The sequence below is a fragment of the Nomascus leucogenys genome, chromosome 4 (genome assembly GCF_006542625.1).
Source record: "Nomascus leucogenys isolate Asia chromosome 4, Asia_NLE_v1, whole genome shotgun sequence".
Taxonomy (NCBI): Eukaryota; Metazoa; Chordata; class Mammalia; order Primates; family Hylobatidae; genus Nomascus; species Nomascus leucogenys.
Genome location: NC_044384.1, coordinates 78,514,102 through 78,534,210, shown reverse-complemented (window position 1 = coordinate 78,534,210; position 20,109 = coordinate 78,514,102). Strand labels below are relative to the sequence as shown.

Sequence of the window (20,109 nt, the reverse complement as noted above, 5' to 3'; positions counted from 1 at the left end):
TGCACTAACCTACAAACAGCAGAAGGCCAACAACAGCAACAATTTTGTGGTTGTTCATTTGCCATTTATTGTTCTGCACAGACACCTCATGAGCACCAGGTGGCGATGTCCTCTCACGGAGCAACACCAAAGACTTCAAAAACATTCCAGTTACAAACAGAACAATTCACTTAGCACATTCACCTGCCTTTCCCAGAACCCCCAATCTAATGCTGGGGACCACAGAGAAGGAAAGGGGTCAGGGGTCCTTTCTTGTACCAGTGAGCCTTCCCCCAGTTTTCTCATGCACACAACAGTGCAATACCAAGATGAGTACTTTTGACCAAGTATAAAACCACAGAGAAGACCAAAATGTACAAAAATGGGAAGAGAATGAAAACACAAAGGCACACGCAGCCACAAATACACAATTAACCTTTTAGGGGATGAGCATCTGACGAGGTTTGTCTCCAATCCAATTTGTCATCCCTGGAGACTCTGGAAGGGAGAAACTAGGCTGCTGGTGCTAAGACCATGAAAGGGAAGGTATGGAATCCCCTACTTGGGCCAGGAGAGCACAGCAGGGCTTCTGGTGGGAAAACACTCTGTATCAAGGTAGTGGATGCACAGGGCTCGGCTGGCAGGGTTCTCACTGAAAGCTAGACTGCACCTTTCCAGGTGGGCACAAGAGAAAGGGCAGAGGAATGTTCCCCGCCTTGCCGGGCACAGTGTTAGAAAGGAAATTCAAGATCCCTACTGCCCAGAAAGCCACACAAGAACAACACGAGGATGAGGTAGCCCCTACTGGGCATCTGCAGAGAGGACAAGAAATGGGGCACAGACACAATCAAAAGCCCAGGGAAAAAGGCTTGAAGGTATGAAGTCGACCTCTCCAAGTGGTATTGCCACGGGCACAGCGGCTCCCTTTCCATTTTGAGTCCTCTTCCTTCTCCTCCTGGCCACCCCCTTCCCCACCTTTACCTTCTTCTCCCTGACGTGGGGAAACTGATCTCTCCCCAATGCCTAATTCCATTGTGAAAGTCTGTCTTCTTTCCTTCCCCACCTCCTACTGCCTCATTGTGTCTTTCTTCCCGTGGACACTCAGCCTATTTCTGCACCCTTGTGGCCAAGAAGCTCAGCAGATACTTGACCAGTATGTGAAGGCAGAGATGGCATGAGGCTCTCCAAGTAATCTCTGGTGCATGGTAACCTGACAAAGGGCACGGGTGCGACATTAAACACCGCAGGGATGTCTCTTCCATTTAGTTCAGGTGTTTCCTTCCTAACTATGGCAGGAAATTGCCCTGTGGTGCAGTAACCTTGGAATCAGTCTCCTGGTCTGCTGGTGAGATACAATGGCTGCCTGGCGACAGGAGACGCAGGGTCAAGGGTGGCAGAACAATTCCTCCCATCAGAGCTCCCTCTGGTGGAGCCGATCAACATCCCTGTAGCCATTTGGAAAGGGAGCAAAGGCTCAGCACCAGCACATCCACAGAAATGGGTGACAGGCAGGTGAATCGACTGACAGGCAGGTGAATCGACTATCCACCCCAATGTCAAAATGGCTGGAGGCCTAACAGCAAGCAGCTATGGGGCTGGCTTTTATGAAAGAATGGCCTCCGGTTCCCATCTAAGTACCATTTTTGAAGGTTCTCTTGTTTCCATTTTTCTAGCATCAAAAACCTTCCAAATATTATGAAATATATATGCATATATATATATATATATATGTCAAACCTCCAAACATGAGGTATATAAATTCAAATTAGTATCCAGAGGAACTTCCCCCAAACACACAGTTCAAAGAACCCACTTTCAAAGGGGGAATTGGGTTTCCCTTCTTGATCCCCCCTGTTCTCCTCCCTGGCCCCCAATTCATTCCTTACTGGGAGCCAAAGGCAATAAGAATGTTCAGGAGGAGATAGGGTCTTGGGACACAACCAAGATGCAGATTGGACCAGACCATATCGTGATCCCAACCCCATTAGGAATGAGCTAAAGAAATTCTCTCCCTACTGTAAGTCAATCTATAACAGATGAGGGAGATGAGGGACCCAGCAGCTCTGGGCTCTGATTAGCAAATTTGCATGGAAACAGATTGAAGCCTTCATAGAAACAAGACTGGATGGAGATGAGCTCTGATCCAATCTTGAAAAGAAATATAAAAGGATGAGTCCAGCCCTCACCTCATTGCATCTCCCCAGGCACAGTTCTGTCTCCATTGGGGTTTCAGTTAACTACGGGATAGGTTGGCAACAGGTGAGGAATGTCAAAGGACCACAGCCTGGCTGTTGGAGCCCCATCAGAACTGGGGTTTGGCATCTTGCAAAACAGAGTGCAGGGACATGACGGGCCTTCCCATCAAGCTGGCCCAGCAATGCACACACGCCCACACACACACACGCATGCACAGACACAGAGGGCACAGAGCCCAGCATGGGCTCCACTCACAGTGACTTGATGAAACTCATGGAATCTTCGAGCTGGTCTAGAATGAGTTGGGAGGAAGGCTGTGGGCTCCTCTCCCTGAGGACAGTTCAGATGCTCAGTGGGATGCAGGCTCTGGTTTGATCAGAGAGGGGCTAGAAACAGCATCATGGGATGCCACCCCAAAGAGGAACCCCAGAGTCCATCCATCCACATGAGAGAACCAGATGCCTCTTTGGACAGGTCAGAGCTGTGAGGAGGAGAGGAGGGCCCAGAGAAGCCAAGGACTGTGATGAGAGCAGAATGTGCTCCCAGAGGCTTTTCCTTCTTTGACTCTCTTGGGAAGAAGTGCTTCCTCGCTCTACACCAAGGCATCAGTTTCTGATGTCACAGCAGTTTAGTGGTTCACCCCTTCGCCCACCCCCCAACCTTACACAGTGAGAGCTCCCTGACTCCAGCAGAAGGAGAATAGCAGAAACTCCAGTCTCAAAGCAGAGTGGAAGTAGCAAGAAGCCGGCTGAGGCAAGAAACCCTGGCTTCCCAAAGCCAGGATATGGAGTGCCTAGGCACTGCCCACACCCCAGGTGTGCTGACCATGCCCCTACTTGGGAGGTTGGGTAGGGAGGGGATTCTTGCCTATCCAGCACCAAAAACTCCATGGGAACAGACCCAGGATGGCCCTCATCCCATCTCCCTTTGTGTTGGATGAGATTTATGAATGATGTCGCTATATTCAGTCTGGCTCCCACTGTGGTTGGGAGGGATGAGGGATGGACACAGGGCAGGAGGGGAGGATAGAAAGTTGGGAGGGCAGGACACCAACTTCTTCTACATCGACTCACTCTCCTCACTTCCTGTCCTGCAGTCTCCACGGGCCCTCCCACCTCAAAGCTTTTCTGGCCTCAGTCCTTCTCCTGGGCAGTGCTGTCCTCAGAGATACCCTGGGCAGCCAGTTCAGCCAGCACATTATCCAGGTAATTGGCATCTGGGTAGCCATGGCCAGTGAGATTAGAGCCAAACTCTGTCTTGTGGTGGACCTCATTCCAGATGACGGTGTCTGACTCGCCCGTGGTGCTGGAGGTGCCAATGGCAAAAATGAGGCGGCGATCCCAGGCCACGAGCAGCAGCTTCAGGACCTAGAGGGACAAAAGTGGGACATGAAAGGCAGACATTAATTGGCGGTCAAAGACTATCCCTTGGATGGTAGAGAATCCTCCCAAGGGCCCCATCCCTTCCTGCATCATGATAACCTAAGCAGCCCAGGGGAAAGAAAGAGATTTGGACTTGGAGTTCGGGAGCTACAGGCTGAGTTCTGGCTCTGTCACTGAATAACTGTGTGACCTTGGAGAAGTTATTGCACCTCTCTGAACATTAATTTTCTTATTTACGAAATGGCAATGGTACAATCTGGCTCTAAATGTTGTGAACATCTTACTGGACACTCCGTGAAATGTATTTTCACACCAGTGCCTACAACGCATTAATTGATAAATGTTATCTGCCAACATAACGGCTGCATTTTGAAAGATAGGATCTAGGAGTTGAAGGCGCTTATGATCTGAGAACTTCTGAAGTTCTGCCCTTCATTACCGCCACCACTACCTCAATGTAGTATTAATTTATCCAAAGCTGAAGCTGTGCAATATTTTTCTAGTGACATCTTGGAGCACTCTGACTTTCTCGAGGTGAGAAAACTGAGGCTCAAAGAAAGTTTTGAGGCTTGCAGAATGTTCTAAATCAGTTAAAGTTAAAAAAAAAAAAAAGTTTGTTGCGCAAGACTAGTGGCTAATGCCCTGTTCCAGGCCTTGGTCAGAGTAGTGTCCAGCATGAAGAAAAAGCATCCAATGAAAATGTCTTGGGTTGAAAACTGAACTACTGTAAACATGGTATGAGCTGGAGGAGAGGAAACCATAATCATATTAGTAATAAAAGCAGACATTAGAAATATGAGCTGCTATTTCCTTAGTGTTTACTTTCTCAGCGTTGGGCATTGGGACATATAATCATTACAGTGATCGGATGATACAGGTATGGCCACGTGCCACACATAGTGACATTTTGGTCAATGACTGAACACATATGCAATGGTGATCTCACGAGATTACAAAAGAGCTGAGAAATTCCTATTGCCCTGTACTTACTATACTGCACTTTTAATCATTATTGTAGAGTGCACTCCTACTTATTTACAAAAAGAAAAGTTAACCGTAAAACAGCCTCAGGCAGTTTCTTCAGAAGGTATTCCAGAAGAAGGCATTGTTATCATAAGAGATGACAGTTCCATTCCTGTTATTATCCCCAAGGCCTTCCAGCGGGATAAGATACGGAGGTGGAAGACAGTGATGCTGATGATTGTGCCCTTAGTATGTCAAGGCTAATGTATATGTTCGTGTGTTCATTTTAAACAAAAAGTTTCAGAAGTAAAAAAAAAAGGTTTTAAAAATAAAAAAGCTTATAGAATAAGGATTAAAGAAAATATTTTTCTACAGCTGTATAATGTGTTTGTGTTTTAAGCTGTGTTGTTACAAACAAGTCAAAAGTTAAAAAAGTTAAAAGGTTTTTAAATGGAGAAGTCACAATGAGCTAAGGTTAGTCTACGATTGAAGAAAGAAAAGTAGTTTTAATAAATTTAGTGTAGTTTAAGTGTACAGTGTTTATAAAGTCTTTAGTAGTGTACAGCAATGTCCTAGGCCTTCACATTCACTCACGGATTCACCCAAAACTACTTCCAGTCCTGCAAGTACCATTCATGGTAAGTGCCCTATACAGATATACCACTTTTATCTTTTATACTGTGTTTTTACTATACCTCTTCAATGTTTAGATTCACAAATACTTACCATTATACAACTACCTATAGTATTCAATAAAATAACACGGTGTACAGGTTTGTAGCCTAGGAGCAATAGGCTATACCATATTGCCTAGCTGTGTAATAGGCTATTCCATCTAGTTTTGTGTAAGTACACCCTGTGATGTTTGTATGATGATGAAGCCGTCTAATAATAATGATATCCCTGTCATTAAATGACAGAAAACTGGACTCTCATTATCCCTTTCAAGGAAACAAAGGCTCAAAAGGTAAAAGACTTGCCTTGGTCTTATAGCTAGTAAGTGGCTGGGGGCGGTGGGGTTAAGGGATTGATTTCAGGACTGCCTGACTCCATAGCCCATGGTCTGAATCACCATTCTGTTGACTTTCAGATGGGTATCAGTCTAGAATTCATGGAGGAGGTTGCTTCTGAGCTGAGTAGTAAAGGAAGGGAAGGATTTGGGGCATATCAATAGAGAAGGATGTATAGACATAGTAAACAAATATAAACCCAAGGCATGGATAAATTACAATTGCTGTCAGTATGCTGTGCATTTTACAAATGATATTTTCATTTAATTTTTCCAACATCCTGTCCATACAGATGGAAATCATCACCACTATTTTACGGATTAGGAAACTGAGACTTTAAGACATGAAGCCAACCAGTTCCCACAGCTAGTAAACGGCAGAAATGGGACTTGAACCCAGGCTGGTCTGGCTTCAAAGCCCATCCTCTAATTATACTTCAATCTACAATGAAGCCCAAGGTTAGGGTCCTGGAACAGCAGATGTGAAGGATAAGGATGAGAAACTGGTGTGAGGAGAAGGTCTAACTCACACTGTAGTAGGTCTTACATGTCAAGCTGAGAAGACTGCACTTTGTTGTTTCTTCGTTTTCTTTCTTTCACGCACAAAAAGCTTGATTCTAGAAACTGAGATAACTAACCTGGTAGCAGGTAAAAGATGATCTATGTTGGCAGTGGCAGGGTTAGAAGAGGAGTCTAGTGGTTTGGAAGGCAGTGAGTGCAGGGAGGAATGAGCTAAACAGATGTGGTGGATAAGAACAGGAGTCCAAGAAGGTTAACGTGCCCATCTGGGTACCAGGGACTCTGAGTATGTCATTAACATAAAAAGGGGAGGCCTGGAAGAAAAGCAGCTCTTGGCAACAGGATTCTAGTTTTAACTGCAGGACTTTACAGTGGAGATATTTTACCAACAGTTAGGATGTAGCTCCAGGGCTCAAGCACATAAATCTGGCTCTTCAAGGTAAACAGTATCACAGATGGTCCTGACCCCTAATCTGGGGACACTGCACTCTCACCTCAGTGTGGTTGATTTTCCTATTCTTCCAAAATACCTGCTTCCCACCTGTAGGGGGAGACCATATCCATACCCTTTGACATGAAACCCAAAGTGCCTCCCTGTAGAAAGGTCACTGTCCCACCCCTTATCTGGCTTGCCCAGGACTTGTTGGGGCCAGTGAAGGGTGAGTGGAAGTAACAAGCATCCAGGAGCTCTAAATGCGATTACACACTTCCGCTTGGGTTCTCTGTTTGTCCTCTGCCCCCTTCCATGGGGAGGACACGGGCCACTGAAGGGCTGCTCCTTCCACCTGGCCTCCAGAACAGGAAGCCACATGGAGCTGACTGAAGCTGCTGCTATGGTCTGAATATGTGTCCTTACCAAATTGCTATGTTGAAATCCTCACCCCCAAGGTGACAGTATTAGAAGGTGGGTCCTTGGAGAGGTGATTAGGTAATGACGGCAGAACCCTAATGGATGACATTAGTGCCCTTATAAAAGAGGCCCCAGAGAAACCCCTTGCCCCTTCTACCATGTGGGGACACAGTGAGAAGGCACCATTTACGAACCAGGATGGGTTCACGTGAACGAGTCCTAGCCAGACACTAAACCTGCCTGCGCCTTGATCTTGGACTTCTCAGGCTCCCGAATTGTGAGACATAAGTGTCTATTGTTTATAAGCTACCCCATCTATGGCACTGTGTTACAGCAGCCAGAACAGACTAAGACACTGACCCACAGCAACAGCATAGCCATAGCTGCTGACATGCAAAGTGTATGACAAATAAATACTTGTTGAAGTAAGCTGCAGAAATTTGGAGAGAAAGCTCACTAAAATACATCTTGTCCAATATTCCCCCCAGTACTCCCTTTAGATCAATGGTTCCTACTCCTTTTGAGATCGGGAAAGATTTTGAAAATCCAATGATTTTCTGGCCTCATCCATAGAAATACAAACATAAATTTTTTATTCTAATTTTAGAGTTCATAGAACCACTGAAGCCTAATCATGAATCACTGGGAATCCAGAAACCAATGATTGTTTTCTCTGCCCTTTTGGGTAAAAGTCAAATAATATGAAAGTATATAAAAAGAAAATAATCTACATATTAAGATCCCTATCCCAGACCAGCGTTTCTCAAGCTTCAATGTGTTGTCAGATCAGCTACGCATCTCGTTACGATGAAGTGGCTTCTGGTTCTGCATTTCTATCAAGCTTCTACATGGTGCCACTGGTGCTGGTCCCAGGACCAGTGTTTAAGCAGCAGGGCTCTAGACACAGGATCTTAAAATAGATGAATTATTGCCACTAATACCCGAGAGAGGAAACAAACTGATATGGTTTGGCTGTGTCCCCACCCAAACCTCATCTTGAATTGTAGTTCCCATAATTCCCACATGCTGTGGGAGGGACCCAGTGGGAGATAATTGAATCATGGGAGCAGTTTCCCCCATACTGTTCTCGTGGTAGTGAATAAGTGTCACAAGATCTGATGGTTTTATAAGGGGTTTCCCCTTTCACTTGGCTCTCATTCTTTCTTGACTGCCACCATGTAAGAGTTGCCTTTCATCTTCTGCCATGATTGTGAGGACTTCCCAGCCACGTGGAACTGTGAGTCAATTAAACCTCTTTCCTTCATAAATTACCCAGTTTTATTTGTGTCTTTATTAGCAGCGTGAGAACAGGCTAATATACAAACTAAATGTCCCACTCCCACCAAACTGCAAAAAAAAAAAAAAAAAATTCTGATCGTAGCCACCCCACCTATGGTTGACTCAAATTTGACCTTGTTACTGTGTGCATCTAGAGTTAAAAGAGACACAGTTCTCTTTGGTCTGTGCATTGTAAGAAGCAAAACTTTGGGCCTTGACATAGAAGTAAACTGCCCGATCTATTCTAAAACCTAGTTCTATGTGGAAACCTCCAGTCTTACTTTTCTCCCTTTCTCGCTGTCTGGAAGGTAACAGTGTCGTGGGAAGCCTCGGGCGCTGAAACTCTTCCCAGGATTCGGGTGTTCTGGTCCCTGAAAACAGAAAGCAAGCAAGCAAATGGCATTTTTCAAAATATTTCTGACAAGAGCGGGGTTAGGCTGTGACTAATTTCAATAATAATGACAATAATAATTCCCATAGAGCCTCAACAGAGAACGGACCCAAAAAGCACTGTGACTGGTCATTTAACATGTGTTTCTGTGTCCTTAGACCTGGGTTTGGATGCAGAGCTGCTACCTCCCACTGTATTAGCTGGAACCCTGTCTTGGGGCTTTTGTTCCTTGTCTCTCTAACAGGAATGATGCAGAGTCCTTCCTTTATGGGGCTATTATAAATGTTAAGTGAGCGGTGCCTGATGAGTAGTAAGAGCTCAGTAAATGTTTAACTTAATTGTCCGTCATCTTCATCATCTATTGTCTTACAAAAGAAGAAATCTGCAGTGCAGAGAAGAGACGTGGCTTCTGTAATATTAGTGGCTCTGCTAAAATTGAAGCCCAGGTTTCCTGAGGCACACTCTGGATTTTCAAGTACTCAGGATAAAGAAAGTGCCTTCAAGCTATGAGCTATGCCAACAGAATTTTCTGAATGATTCTTGTGGATTTTCTCCTTTGTCCTCATGGGTTTTTGTTTGTTTTCTTCTTTAACAATAGGAATTGGGATAGTCAGGACTAAAAATCTTCTAACAGCATTTCGACTATCGCCACCCAATACCCTATTAAGTAGGCAGTCTCAGGCCACTTGGCGAGAAAAAAACTGAAGTACGATTGAGTGAGAACAGGTTTTCTAATCAGTGCCCAGAATGGGTCCACAGGCCCCTTTGAGAAGCTCATGAAAAGCGGCAAATTTCCTCCTGGTAACAATGACCAAATCCCCTCCTCCGCATACAAAGGTTTGTCTATAATTTCTGAGTATCCCTGACCCCCTGAGGGATGGAACCCTCTTTAAAAACCCCTTCTAGATTCAACCAGTATAAAACTGATACTTCCATGCAGCTCTTGGCACAAGTTCTCATGTAGATGATCAGCAAATATGTCCTGCCTGAATAAATGAATGAGTACAGAAGAACAAATGAATGAAAAAACTGCAAGAAAAAAAAACCAGATTTTTCTTTTTCTCTTATTATGGACCATGGTTCCAAAACAATAAGAAATTCTGTGGCTTTCCATTTTCTTAAATAGTTAACATGATTCAAGATCACCTATGGTTTGACACGGTAAATGCAGTGGGGTCTCAGAGAAGGGAGCGGTCACCGTGAGCTGAAAGAAGCAACAACGCCTTCTCGGAGATGCAGAATCCAACATTTATTAATTTGACATTCACAGGAAATCACTACAAATTTACAACCTTCCCATGGCCCCGGCTGTTTCTAAATCAAGTTGCCTGACTGAAAGGCCAATTCTAACCATGGCTCTGACTGCTCCTGATCTGCCTTCGACTGCCGCTTGTGTGGCCAACTCAGACGCCTGCCTGGCACTGACCCAACGCGGCTGTGCCCTCCCAGCTCGTTGCTAAGTGGAGCAGTCACGACTCTGCCTCAGCCCAACCCAGAGTTTCTCCCCAAGGGAATGGTTCTCTGCAGTGAATGCAGAGCTTGAAGGTCTCGACTCCTCACAGAAGCGCATGCCTGTGTGGTCCCTGGAAACTTGAATGACATGGCACTGAGTGTCCTGTTACTTACACTCAGGGATGAATGTAGATCCTAACAGTGGAGAGCTGCATTTCCCTTGATACGAGCTTGGGTTTTTCAGGAGGAGCCACCGCGGCACCCGTCAAGGCAGCGTGCGCCACCTCTATCCCCCAGTGTGGGCTCTCTGCTTTTTAATCCTGGAGGAAATGGTAGCCCCACGTTTGTCTTTGCAAGCTTCAGTCTGTTCTACTGCTCACCAGAACATCGGCTGTTTCTCCCAAGTCCTGTTTTTTCATTCATGTCTGTATCACCTTGACTCACTGCCTCTGAGACACTCCAGAAGTCTCACCTGACCCCATATCCAACCATATCTCTCTCTTCCTTATCCCGGCCTTCCCTTGTTCGAGCCCCATTCCTAGGGCCTGGACTGTGGCAGTGGTCTTTTAATTGGTCTTCTTTCCTCTGGCCATCCCCAACTCTTTGGCCTGACTAGCCTTCCTAGAGCATAATTCCATTCACACAATGGTCCATATTCCTAACTGCATATCCAATAACTGATGATTAAAATCCAGGACCCTCGCCCTGGTATTCAATGCCTTCTATGATCTGGCTGCAACCTCCCTCACGGCCTAGTCTTCTCCCTCCACCTCCTTCATGCTTCCTCCCTCTACTTCCTTGCGAGTCTTGAGCCCCAAATTAAACCCTTCCTTCTTGCCCTTTGATACTCAAATTTTTCCTCTACAACCCTCTTACCTCCTCCCACTAAAAACATTCTCCTCCATTTTTTTTATGTCTTTCTAGACTCAACTAGACAATTCCCTGCACTAGAAAGTCTCCTCTAACCCTCCCAGACAGACAGACAGATATAAGCCCTCCTCTTTACCATGACAAGCAGGACCTAAAATGATGTTGACAACCAGGTATTGAGCACCTTGGTACTGTGCTCACCCTTCAATACACATAGGCAAACGTTATCTCCCATTCTCGCCAAACCTCTGCCAATTGGGCTCCTAGCTGTGCAGGTGAAGAAATCAGGCTCCAAAAGGTCAAGGGCCTGTTGTCTAAAACAGCTGTCCCCAAACATTTTGGCCCCAGGGACTGGTTTTGTGGAAGACAACTTTTCCATGGACCAGGGTGGTGGGGGGTGGTTTGGGGATGATGCAAGAGCATTACATTTATTCCGCACTTTCTTTCTATTGTTATTACATTGTAATATATAATAAAATAATTATACAACTCACCATAATGAAGAATAAGTAAGAGACCTGAACTTGTTTCCCTGCAACTAGATGGTCCCATCTGGGGGTGATGGGAGACAGTGACAGATCATCAGGCATTAGATTCTCATACGGAGTGCGCAACCTAGATCCGTCACATGCACAGTTCACAATAGGGTTTGTGCTCCTATGAGAATCTAAGGCTGCCACTTATCTGGCAGGAGGCAGAGCACAGGTGGTATTACTGGCTCACCCATCACTCACCTCCTGCTGTGCGGCCCCTTCTGTGGCTTGAGGGTTGGGAACCCCTGGGCTGAAGGCACCAGCTAATAAAGACTCAGCCAGGAAGGGGAACCCAGGTCCGCTGGACTTTGAAGGCCTGTGTTCTCACTTTGTCTACATTGCATCTCAGAGGTTTTATTAGTGATGTACATTTATCTTCCCCTGACTGGCTGGTAAGCCCCTCCAGGAAGAACTGTGATTTATTCACTTCTTTTACAGGCCATCACAACTTCCTGTTTTATTTCCTCCACATCGATGATCACCATCTGGAAGTACCTTGTTTATTCATTTGTTTCCTTTACGGCCTTCCTGGCCCCACTAGAATAGGGGCTTCAAGGAGCAAGGATTGCGTCTACTTTGCTCATTGCTTCTCCAATGTCTAGAACATGTCTGGACCATAATCCGCACTCCATGTTTGTTAAATAAAAGACAAAATGGAAGAAGAAAACTAGGAGGGAGGAAAATAATATAGAAGAATTAATATTTGCTAAAGAAATGCATACAGTCAATGGCCCAGAACACTCAGAAAAAGCTTCACTGTGTGAAGGAAGGTGCCACATTTGTATTTACTGGCAGGAATAGTGTTCAGATTTGTTCTTCAGGACTGTCTTTCAAAGAATCAAAAGAGGAAAGAAATGCCCACCAAAATCAAAGCCAAGTATAGCTATCAAATTACAAGTGCAAATACCGTTTGATACAGAAATTCCCCTTCTGGAAAATTATTCTACAGATATATTCACATGTGTACAAGGTTATTCATTCCAGCATTATTTGTTGTAGCCAAAGATTGGCAACAATCCATATGCCCATCAAATGGAGACTGCTGAATGCAAACAGTGGTACATTTATACAATGGATGATTACACAGACACAAGAACAAGGACGCTCTCTCTATACTGATGTGGAAAGATCTACAGACTATATTGGTAACTGAAAAATGCAGGGTGCCAAACAATGTGCCTAAATGTCGCTGTTTGTGAAAAAAAAAGGGAGGGGTGGATGCAATTTTCTGTTGCGTGTGCACAAAGAATCCTGGAAGGATACATAGGAAAGTCAGTACAATAGTGTTGAGTCGGGGGATGTAGTGTCAGCGGGCGAGGCTGGGTAGATGGGGGAAAAGTGTGGGAAGGAGACTCTTCGTATGTAACACTTTACCTACAAACACATAAAACAATAAAATCCAAGGGCTGAGGGAAAGGCTCAACTGAGAGAAAGGCTCACCTGAATGCCAGGGGGGATGCTGTAGATGATCCGGATGGTTTTGCAGTCTGGGTGGCCAGGCAAGGAGTGGGGGATGAGGTGGTACTCCATCTTCCCCGGAGGTTGGGTGCCTGTCTTCACCCCATAAATGGTCTTGCAGGTTGGACACTGCAAACTCCCATCCTGAGGGGCCAAGGCCAGAAGAGCCAGATTGGGAAACAGTTTTGGTAATAACTTCCCCAGCCAGTCCCAAAAGGTACCAGAGATAAAGGGCCAGGGGAACAAAATGCGCCCCGGTGAGTGATAGATCTTAGTTTTTCCCTCCCAGCCCAGTCACCTAGGCTATTTCTGCTTTCTCCAAAGTAATAGGAGGTAAATTCCACAACTTGTCCCATGCTTCATGCTGAGGGATATGTAAGAGAAGCCCCTGTCCCTGAGGAGGGACCAGCTCTCTAGGGCAGGAGCCTACACAGGGAGTCATTATTCAGCCACTCACTACCAAATGGGTGGAACAGACAGCAAGACCTGGAGAGCAGCAACTGCCCAGTTCCTGAGCATCAGAATCACCCACAGAGCTTGTTAATCACACAGATGCCTGGGCCCCACATCAGGTCCACTGAGTAAGAACTGGGAAGCTGCAAAGCATAATGGTTCAGGCTGTAAATGCGAAAATCAGACTGCCTAGACCTAATTCTTAGCTCTGACATCTGCCTGCTGTGTGACCTTGGACAAATTAATTAACTTCTCTGAGTCTCAGTTTCCCTTGTAGGAGAAGGATAAAAAATATCTGTCTCATTGGGTTGTTGGGAGAATTAAATGAGATAATCTATAGGAAGATTTTAGCATGTGGTATATCTAAATGTTATTAGCATTTTTATAATTTCCGTGGAAAGACTGATGCTCATACAGGTTTGGAAACTACTGCTATGAAAAGAGAAATTGGCCATTAAGAGCTGGAGTAAATGAGGATAACTTTAAGAAAATAGTCCTTGAAGAATAGCTATGAATTTGCTTAGAAGGATAGAGTGTAAGGTCTGCACAAATACCTAGAAGAGGGAATGATGCCAGTAATTATAGTGCTTTAAATCATACTATAAAGAGAGTTTAACATTTCTTGTTTCATTTAGGCCTCAGCTTCTGACACTGGCCTGGAAGAAATTATTAGCCCCTTTTTATAGAGAGGAAAATCAAGGCACAGCAAGATTAAAGGACTTCCTGCTTGTCAGGGTGTGGGGTCTGTTTAAACCCCCAGCTTTGCATTGCGGCTCCATTCGTGGGAAGAGGCAGTTCTGGATGCAGGGGTGTACAGGGTTACGGTTTCACTGCAGGACCTGGTGAGGTGCTGCCTGGAGGAGGGCCTGGACACCAAATCCTATTCCCAGGCTTGCAAAAAGGAGGCGCAAAGAGAAGGAAGGCGCACGGGCTGGGAGCAACGTGTGTAAAATGTGCTGCTGCGCAGCTGGGATGAAAGCTTGCCAGGACATCCCCAACTCCTCAGGAAGACAGGGATCCTCTGCTGAGCTATTTAGGGACTTCTCCAGTCTACTCACTTAAAGCAATAGCTCGTATTTAGGGTGACTATTCTCTGAAACCAGGTTCCCACTGTCTGCTTTGGCCTTGACTTGCTTCATGACCTAGGGTGAATCACTCCCTTCTTCTTGGGCCCTTTTCTCTCATGTGTTTGATAAAATAAAAACACATGCTTCAAAGTATTAGTGCAAAAGAGAATAAAGCATAGACTCTTGAGAAACATTTTTGAAAGCCCCATGGAAATAAAAGTAGAGTTACCATATTCTTCTTGAATATAGACATCAAATAGGGAACAAATGTGCCAAGAAACCCCTTTAAGCCCAAAATAACTTCTTGAAATGCAAGATCCCAGTGAAACCTTTTAGCCCAGGGTTGGGAAAGTGAGCAAGTGATCCAGATTTGCATCCCCCATCAATGACTGACCACCACTATAAGCATGTCTCTCAGGGACACCAAGAAAGTACTTTGGGAACTTCAGTCAAATAGGCTACATGAAGATGAAGGAAAAAATTACAGCCTTTAATACAAAGGCGATATCAATTTGAATAATAATAGCATAAGACCGCATAAAGTAGGTATAGTTTTATCTCCATTTTCCAGATGGAAAGTGAAATCTCAAAGAGATTGGAAAACCTTGTCCAAGGTCATTCAGCTAATAAGCCAGGATTCAAGCTCAGGTCTCCCACCTTTCTTGCCTCTACTTCTTTCCCACAGTAAGAGATGTATAGACCAGACCAGACAGACGTATAATCCAGACATACTTTTTGCTTAGTGAGAGATTGGGAACTATCAGGGATATCTCAGACTCTGATGTAATCTAAGCTTGGCCTGGAGAAATAAGTAGTACTCAAGCTCATGGAAATAGGGAGTAAAAGTTATCTCAGGTACATGAAAGAATATGAGTCAACGACTTAGGAAATGCTCAGACATTGCAAGGAGAGAATTATCACCTATGGAGCCTTCCAGATTCCAAAGAACCAGCTCTAATGAGGGGATACCATTGCATTGTCAGATAATAGACAAGACAAGCATCCCAAACAGCCTTCCCCTCTTCCAACAGTGGGATTCTAGGGCAGGGATTACCAGGTGTACTTTGGCAACAGTCTTTAGTACCTTTGAAGGGCCAATCAAGGGTGTTTTGAAATTGTCCAGAGAAAATTGTAGCTGAAAATCACTGTTGCTGGAGAAGAAAGGGTGATTGGGAAACCCATTTACAATGGTATGAACGAATACTCACCATAGGTCTAGCGCTGTGATAAGAACTTCCTTCTCTCTCACTGATGGGAGCACACTTCACCTAGCAATGGGCCATGACAATGGGCCACTCCCCTCAGAACCCTCATGGGCAAAACCTACCCCCCTCTTAGACCTGACACCAAAGATGGAGAGTTAGATAGCACAGCCCAAAAGGGAAGGTGAAGACGAGTCTTACCAGCACTGTAATTTAGTAAAGAACTGATCCTGCTGAGAACAGCCAAGATCATCACTCTTGCCTAAGGGTAACCTCTAAGACTTCCCAGATCACTTGAGCAAGGGCCCTACAGGGCCTTCACCATCTTGCTACTCCATAGCCCAGTGTGAAGGGTGGCAGGAGCCCCACAGGCTGGCACTGACCTTGTTCCCGTTGTTGTACATGGCAACCAAGCAGTAGATGTGGTAGATGTGGCCGCATCTGGACAGCTTCCCTACCAGGTCAGGTTTTACTGTAGGCTGCGGGCCCTTGTAGCCTGAGGGGGCCGTGAGGCGTTCCATACAGATGGTGCAGTCCTGGGGAGGGAGGAGACACAGCAGAGAGGCCGTCAGCTGTCACCCAGCCTGGAAGATTTCCAAGTGATCTCAGAGGTCAGATGAGCTCTTACCACTTCTCTTCTAAAACACCCACAAATAAGGGTGTATGTGCTTTCTGGAATCTAAATATCGTTTTGTCTTACTTTACACAACAACGTCCTGAAATAATCCCTGGTACTGATTAACTTGGGCTCATCATCTAAATTATCATAATCGTGAGGGCTATAACAATGCACTGTCCTTCTGTTTTGTCCTTCAATGGCTTATGGAGGAAACAAATGCTGGCAACAAGCCCACTGAGGAGCTTTACTTAAGGTGAACTTGTAAAGAAATGTAAAAGAATTGTATTTTAACTGTACCAGAGGGACTGCTATTGAAATAAATGTCTAACAGGGTTTCTAAACCTCAGAACTATTTACATTTTGGGGAGGACAATTCTTTGCTGTGAGGACTGTCCTGGGCATTGTAGGACGGTTAGCACTGTCCTTGGCCTCTGCTCTACTCACAAGGTCCTGAGAATAATGACGACCAAAAACGTCTCCAGACATGGCCAAATGTTCCCTCAGGGTCCAAATTGTCTTTGGTTGAGAACCACTGTTCTGTATCAGACCCATTTTAAGGTGAGTTCTTGTGGCTTATCACATTGTTTTTCTTAAATTGAGACTGTCATGTTAAGGTAGCTTAAAAACAACCAGCACTATGCTGAAGGGGGAGGCGGGAGAGATTGAGGTGCAGCTGCAGCTCTGGCCCATGGACCTTGAACCCTCAGTGTCAGTTCTGACCAGTTCTGTACCCATGAGAGCTTGGAATGCAGCCCCTGCCATATCCTGTAGAAACCAACAACGGAAGAGGAAATGCTTGTGGGTGATGGAGAGGTGAATCCCGCTCTTCTAATCCTGAACTCACCTCATCTGGTGGGTGCCGGACTTTTTGCAGATATTTTTTTAGCACTTCCTCCGGGGTTTTACCTGCAGAGACAGGAGGTTCAGTGGGCCACCAAGGCAGAGGTAAGAGATCAAACAGCCTTGTCGTGCTAGACATGGCAGAGGAGGAAGTTATCAGGCAAGTTAAAAGCAAAAAGGGGAGGAATTCCTTCTGCAATTTAAGTTAAGAACATGGAAGAGAGTATGGATTGTGGAAAAGCAAGTGAGATGGTTTGACGAGAAGGCTTTATTTCTTGCAGTCCCTTTTCTGCCATCTCTGTGCCTATTTTCAACAAACCCACTTTTTTAGTTGAGAAGAGCTGAGTGGGTTTCTCTTCCTTATAATGAAATGATTTGATAACAGCACTTTGTAAACTGTTACACATTAAATAGATGTTAGGCAGTCTTACTACCTTCATTTTACAATTTGCTAAGTGTAGTCTCAATTTATAATGTGGTGTCAAAGTGTGATTATTTTTATGGGAAACAAGGAAGTTATGACCCACGACTCCAGAACAATCTTTCCTGGTTGTGGATGGCACAGTCACTGCCAGCCAGCACAGTCCTGCAGCAGGGGAAGGGTGATCCTCTGGGAAGCCTCCTGATGGGCTGCAATGATTTAGGGATTTTTTTGGGGGGACTGGACTCTTAAAAGGTAGCCCAACCTGAAGGTAGTGGATGGGATGATACAACCTGAAAAATGATCAGTGCTACCTTGGGCCACTCCCTTAATTTCTCTAAGCTTCTGTTTTCTCACCTATGAAATGGGGATAAGCAATAGCACTACCTCAAAGGGTTGCTTTGACAATCGAATGAGCAAATGGATGTACTGCCCTTTAGCTCTCTGCCAGATAAGGCCCTGATATGCACTATTAATAATAACAGGAAGAGTGGGAAAGTGTAAAATGCTGTTATTTCCGATAAGACTATGAGCAAGGCAATTGAGCTCATTTAAGCAGGGAAATCTTGATGGACTGGAAAAGTAGGACAAGGGTTTCAGGAAGTGGATCATGCAACAGCCAAAAGCTTCAATGCAGGCCCTTTCCTCCGGTTGCCCTGCTTCTCTTGTAAGAATTAAGCTCTAGTAATGAAGAGCCTATTTCTTGCCAGGCCCTGGGCTAAGTGCAACACACACATGATCCAATTTAAACTTCACAAGCCTGCAAGATTGGGGCTTAGGGAGACGGTCAAATTTAACAACTAATGCCAGTGACCAGAAAGACCAACCACAGAGCTAAGCTGGGGTCCTGCAGTGCTAGGAAGGTACCGATATTGACCCCTTACTTGCCGGATTGTGTGCAGGTAGGAGGGGGTTCCTAAAGGAGGATTTCAGAGCATCTGTAGGTTCTAGGGAGAAACAGGACAGGGACTACTTCCTGTCATCGATGCATTCCAGGATATACCTGCTGGATACCAGTTATACTAGTTGTGACTATTTTTACTTCATTATAAAGATGAGAAAATAGGGGCTCCATGTGGTCACACAACTTGCAAGAAACGAAGGTACGATTTGAATCCAGTCTGTTTTGGTTCCAATGCCAAAGTTATCTTTCTCTTCTAACATATTTTCTTTGTACCACACCTTATATTTTTATGTTTCTATACTTTTGCATTGTATATTTTTATTTCTCAAGGTGTTTCCATCTGATCCATACACATCAGCTTTGGTATAATCGTCAAGATTTACTGGTTAGGCCCACTTAGCAGATGCAGAAATTGAGGCACAGAGGGTGAAGCCGTGGCTATGACCCTTGGAGGTGGAGGCAGACTCAGGGCTGACAGCCAAGTCTTTGACTGTCAGTACCCCATGAGACAAGAGGCTGGTACCTTTCTTGGCTTGTTTTTTGGTGGTCTTGCGGCTTGTGTTGGAAACCCCTGGGATGGATTTTATTTCACTCTTGCTGACGGGGGGTGGGTGTAGGACCAGCTTTGGTGGCCTGGTGAGACACACAGGCAGCCCCGCTGCACTCATGAGGATGCCAGTGATTCCTGGAAGGGGCAGGGCATGGGTGAGGAAGGACTGGAGACTTAGCTCTCAACATTCCCCAAATTCCTCTTTCCCCATTAACCTACTCTCCTCCTTTCCAGCAGAAAGTTCTCATAATTCCTGGATTCTCTACCCTGTACTTTCCCCAGAAACTTATTCATTCACTCACTTATCTTCAATTGCATGCTTTCCTTTTAGTAATCAGTTCTCTTCCAAACTCTTCATACCATTCCCATGCAATTCCTAAAATCACCATTTGCTTTCATTAATATCCAGATTCTCTCCTTTTTTTCCAGAAATGCTCACGACCTATTTCATCACTCTGATTTCTCTACCTTAACCCAGAGCATCCTGGGGTTTCTCTTACCTGCCAAGGCAGGGTTGACAGGACTTGACCCATTTAGGTTCTTCACTGGGACTGTGGGGACCCTGTGAAAGGAAAGAGCAGATACAATGTCATTTTGACACGTGGAACAAAATGGACCAGTATTTAATTCTAATAAAATGCAGTAACTGCTTAACACAGCAGACAGCAGGAAGTGATATCCTCAAAACCTAAGTCAGGCCATGTCACTCCGCCACTCAGAACCTCAGAACTATGTTCCTCAGTTCACTCAAAGTTAAAGTCCTAGCAAGGCCTACGGAGCCCGCACGATCTGCCAACACTGCCACCCAGCTTCTCTTATTCATCTTGCTTCCTCTCATATCACTCAGCTCTCAAGGAGCCAGGTGCACTCCTGCCTCAGAGCCTTTGCATATGCTGTTCCCTGTACCCAAAATGCCCTTCCACCAGACAACTGCTTAGTTTCCTCCTACAACTCCTTCAGCCCTTGGTTAAATCCTACCTACCAGGTGAGGTTCCTAAGACCATAGTATTGAATATTGCTACCCACCCCTCCATCCCACGCCAGGACTCCTGCTCTACTTAGGATCCTTTAAAAGAAATTATTGCTTATTATGCCCCCTTCTAGAATCTAGGCTCTACAAGGGCAAAATATCCTTGTCTGTTTTGTTCAGAGCCAGGCACTAGTAGGCATTCA

The 20,109-nt window shown here is 45.2% G+C and overlaps 1 protein-coding gene across 3 annotated transcripts in view; it reads right to left on the bottom strand.

The window, feature by feature from the left end:
- Window positions 1-42: 42 nt before the first annotated feature.
- Window positions 43-20,109, bottom strand: part of DTX4 (deltex E3 ubiquitin ligase 4) — a 35,428-nt gene continuing 15,361 nt past the window's right edge. Inside the window, exons 3-9 of one of the 3 annotated variants that reach the window (XM_003275348.4) lie at window positions 19,437-19,498; window positions 18,910-19,071; window positions 17,066-17,127; window positions 15,986-16,138; window positions 12,863-13,024; window positions 8,458-8,547; window positions 43-3,542 (exon numbers count right to left, since the gene is read on the bottom strand). In XM_003275348.4, the coding sequence (XP_003275396.2) occupies window positions 3,309-3,542; window positions 8,458-8,547; window positions 12,863-13,024; window positions 15,986-16,138; window positions 17,066-17,127; window positions 18,910-19,071; window positions 19,437-19,498 (925 nt within the window). In that variant the 3' untranslated portion in view covers window positions 43-3,308. The remainder of the gene's footprint in view (window positions 3,543-8,457; window positions 8,548-12,862; window positions 13,025-15,985; window positions 16,139-17,065; window positions 17,128-18,909; window positions 19,072-19,436; window positions 19,499-20,109) is intronic. The other 2 variants (XM_030810854.1, XM_030810855.1) reach the window with 2 other exon arrangements.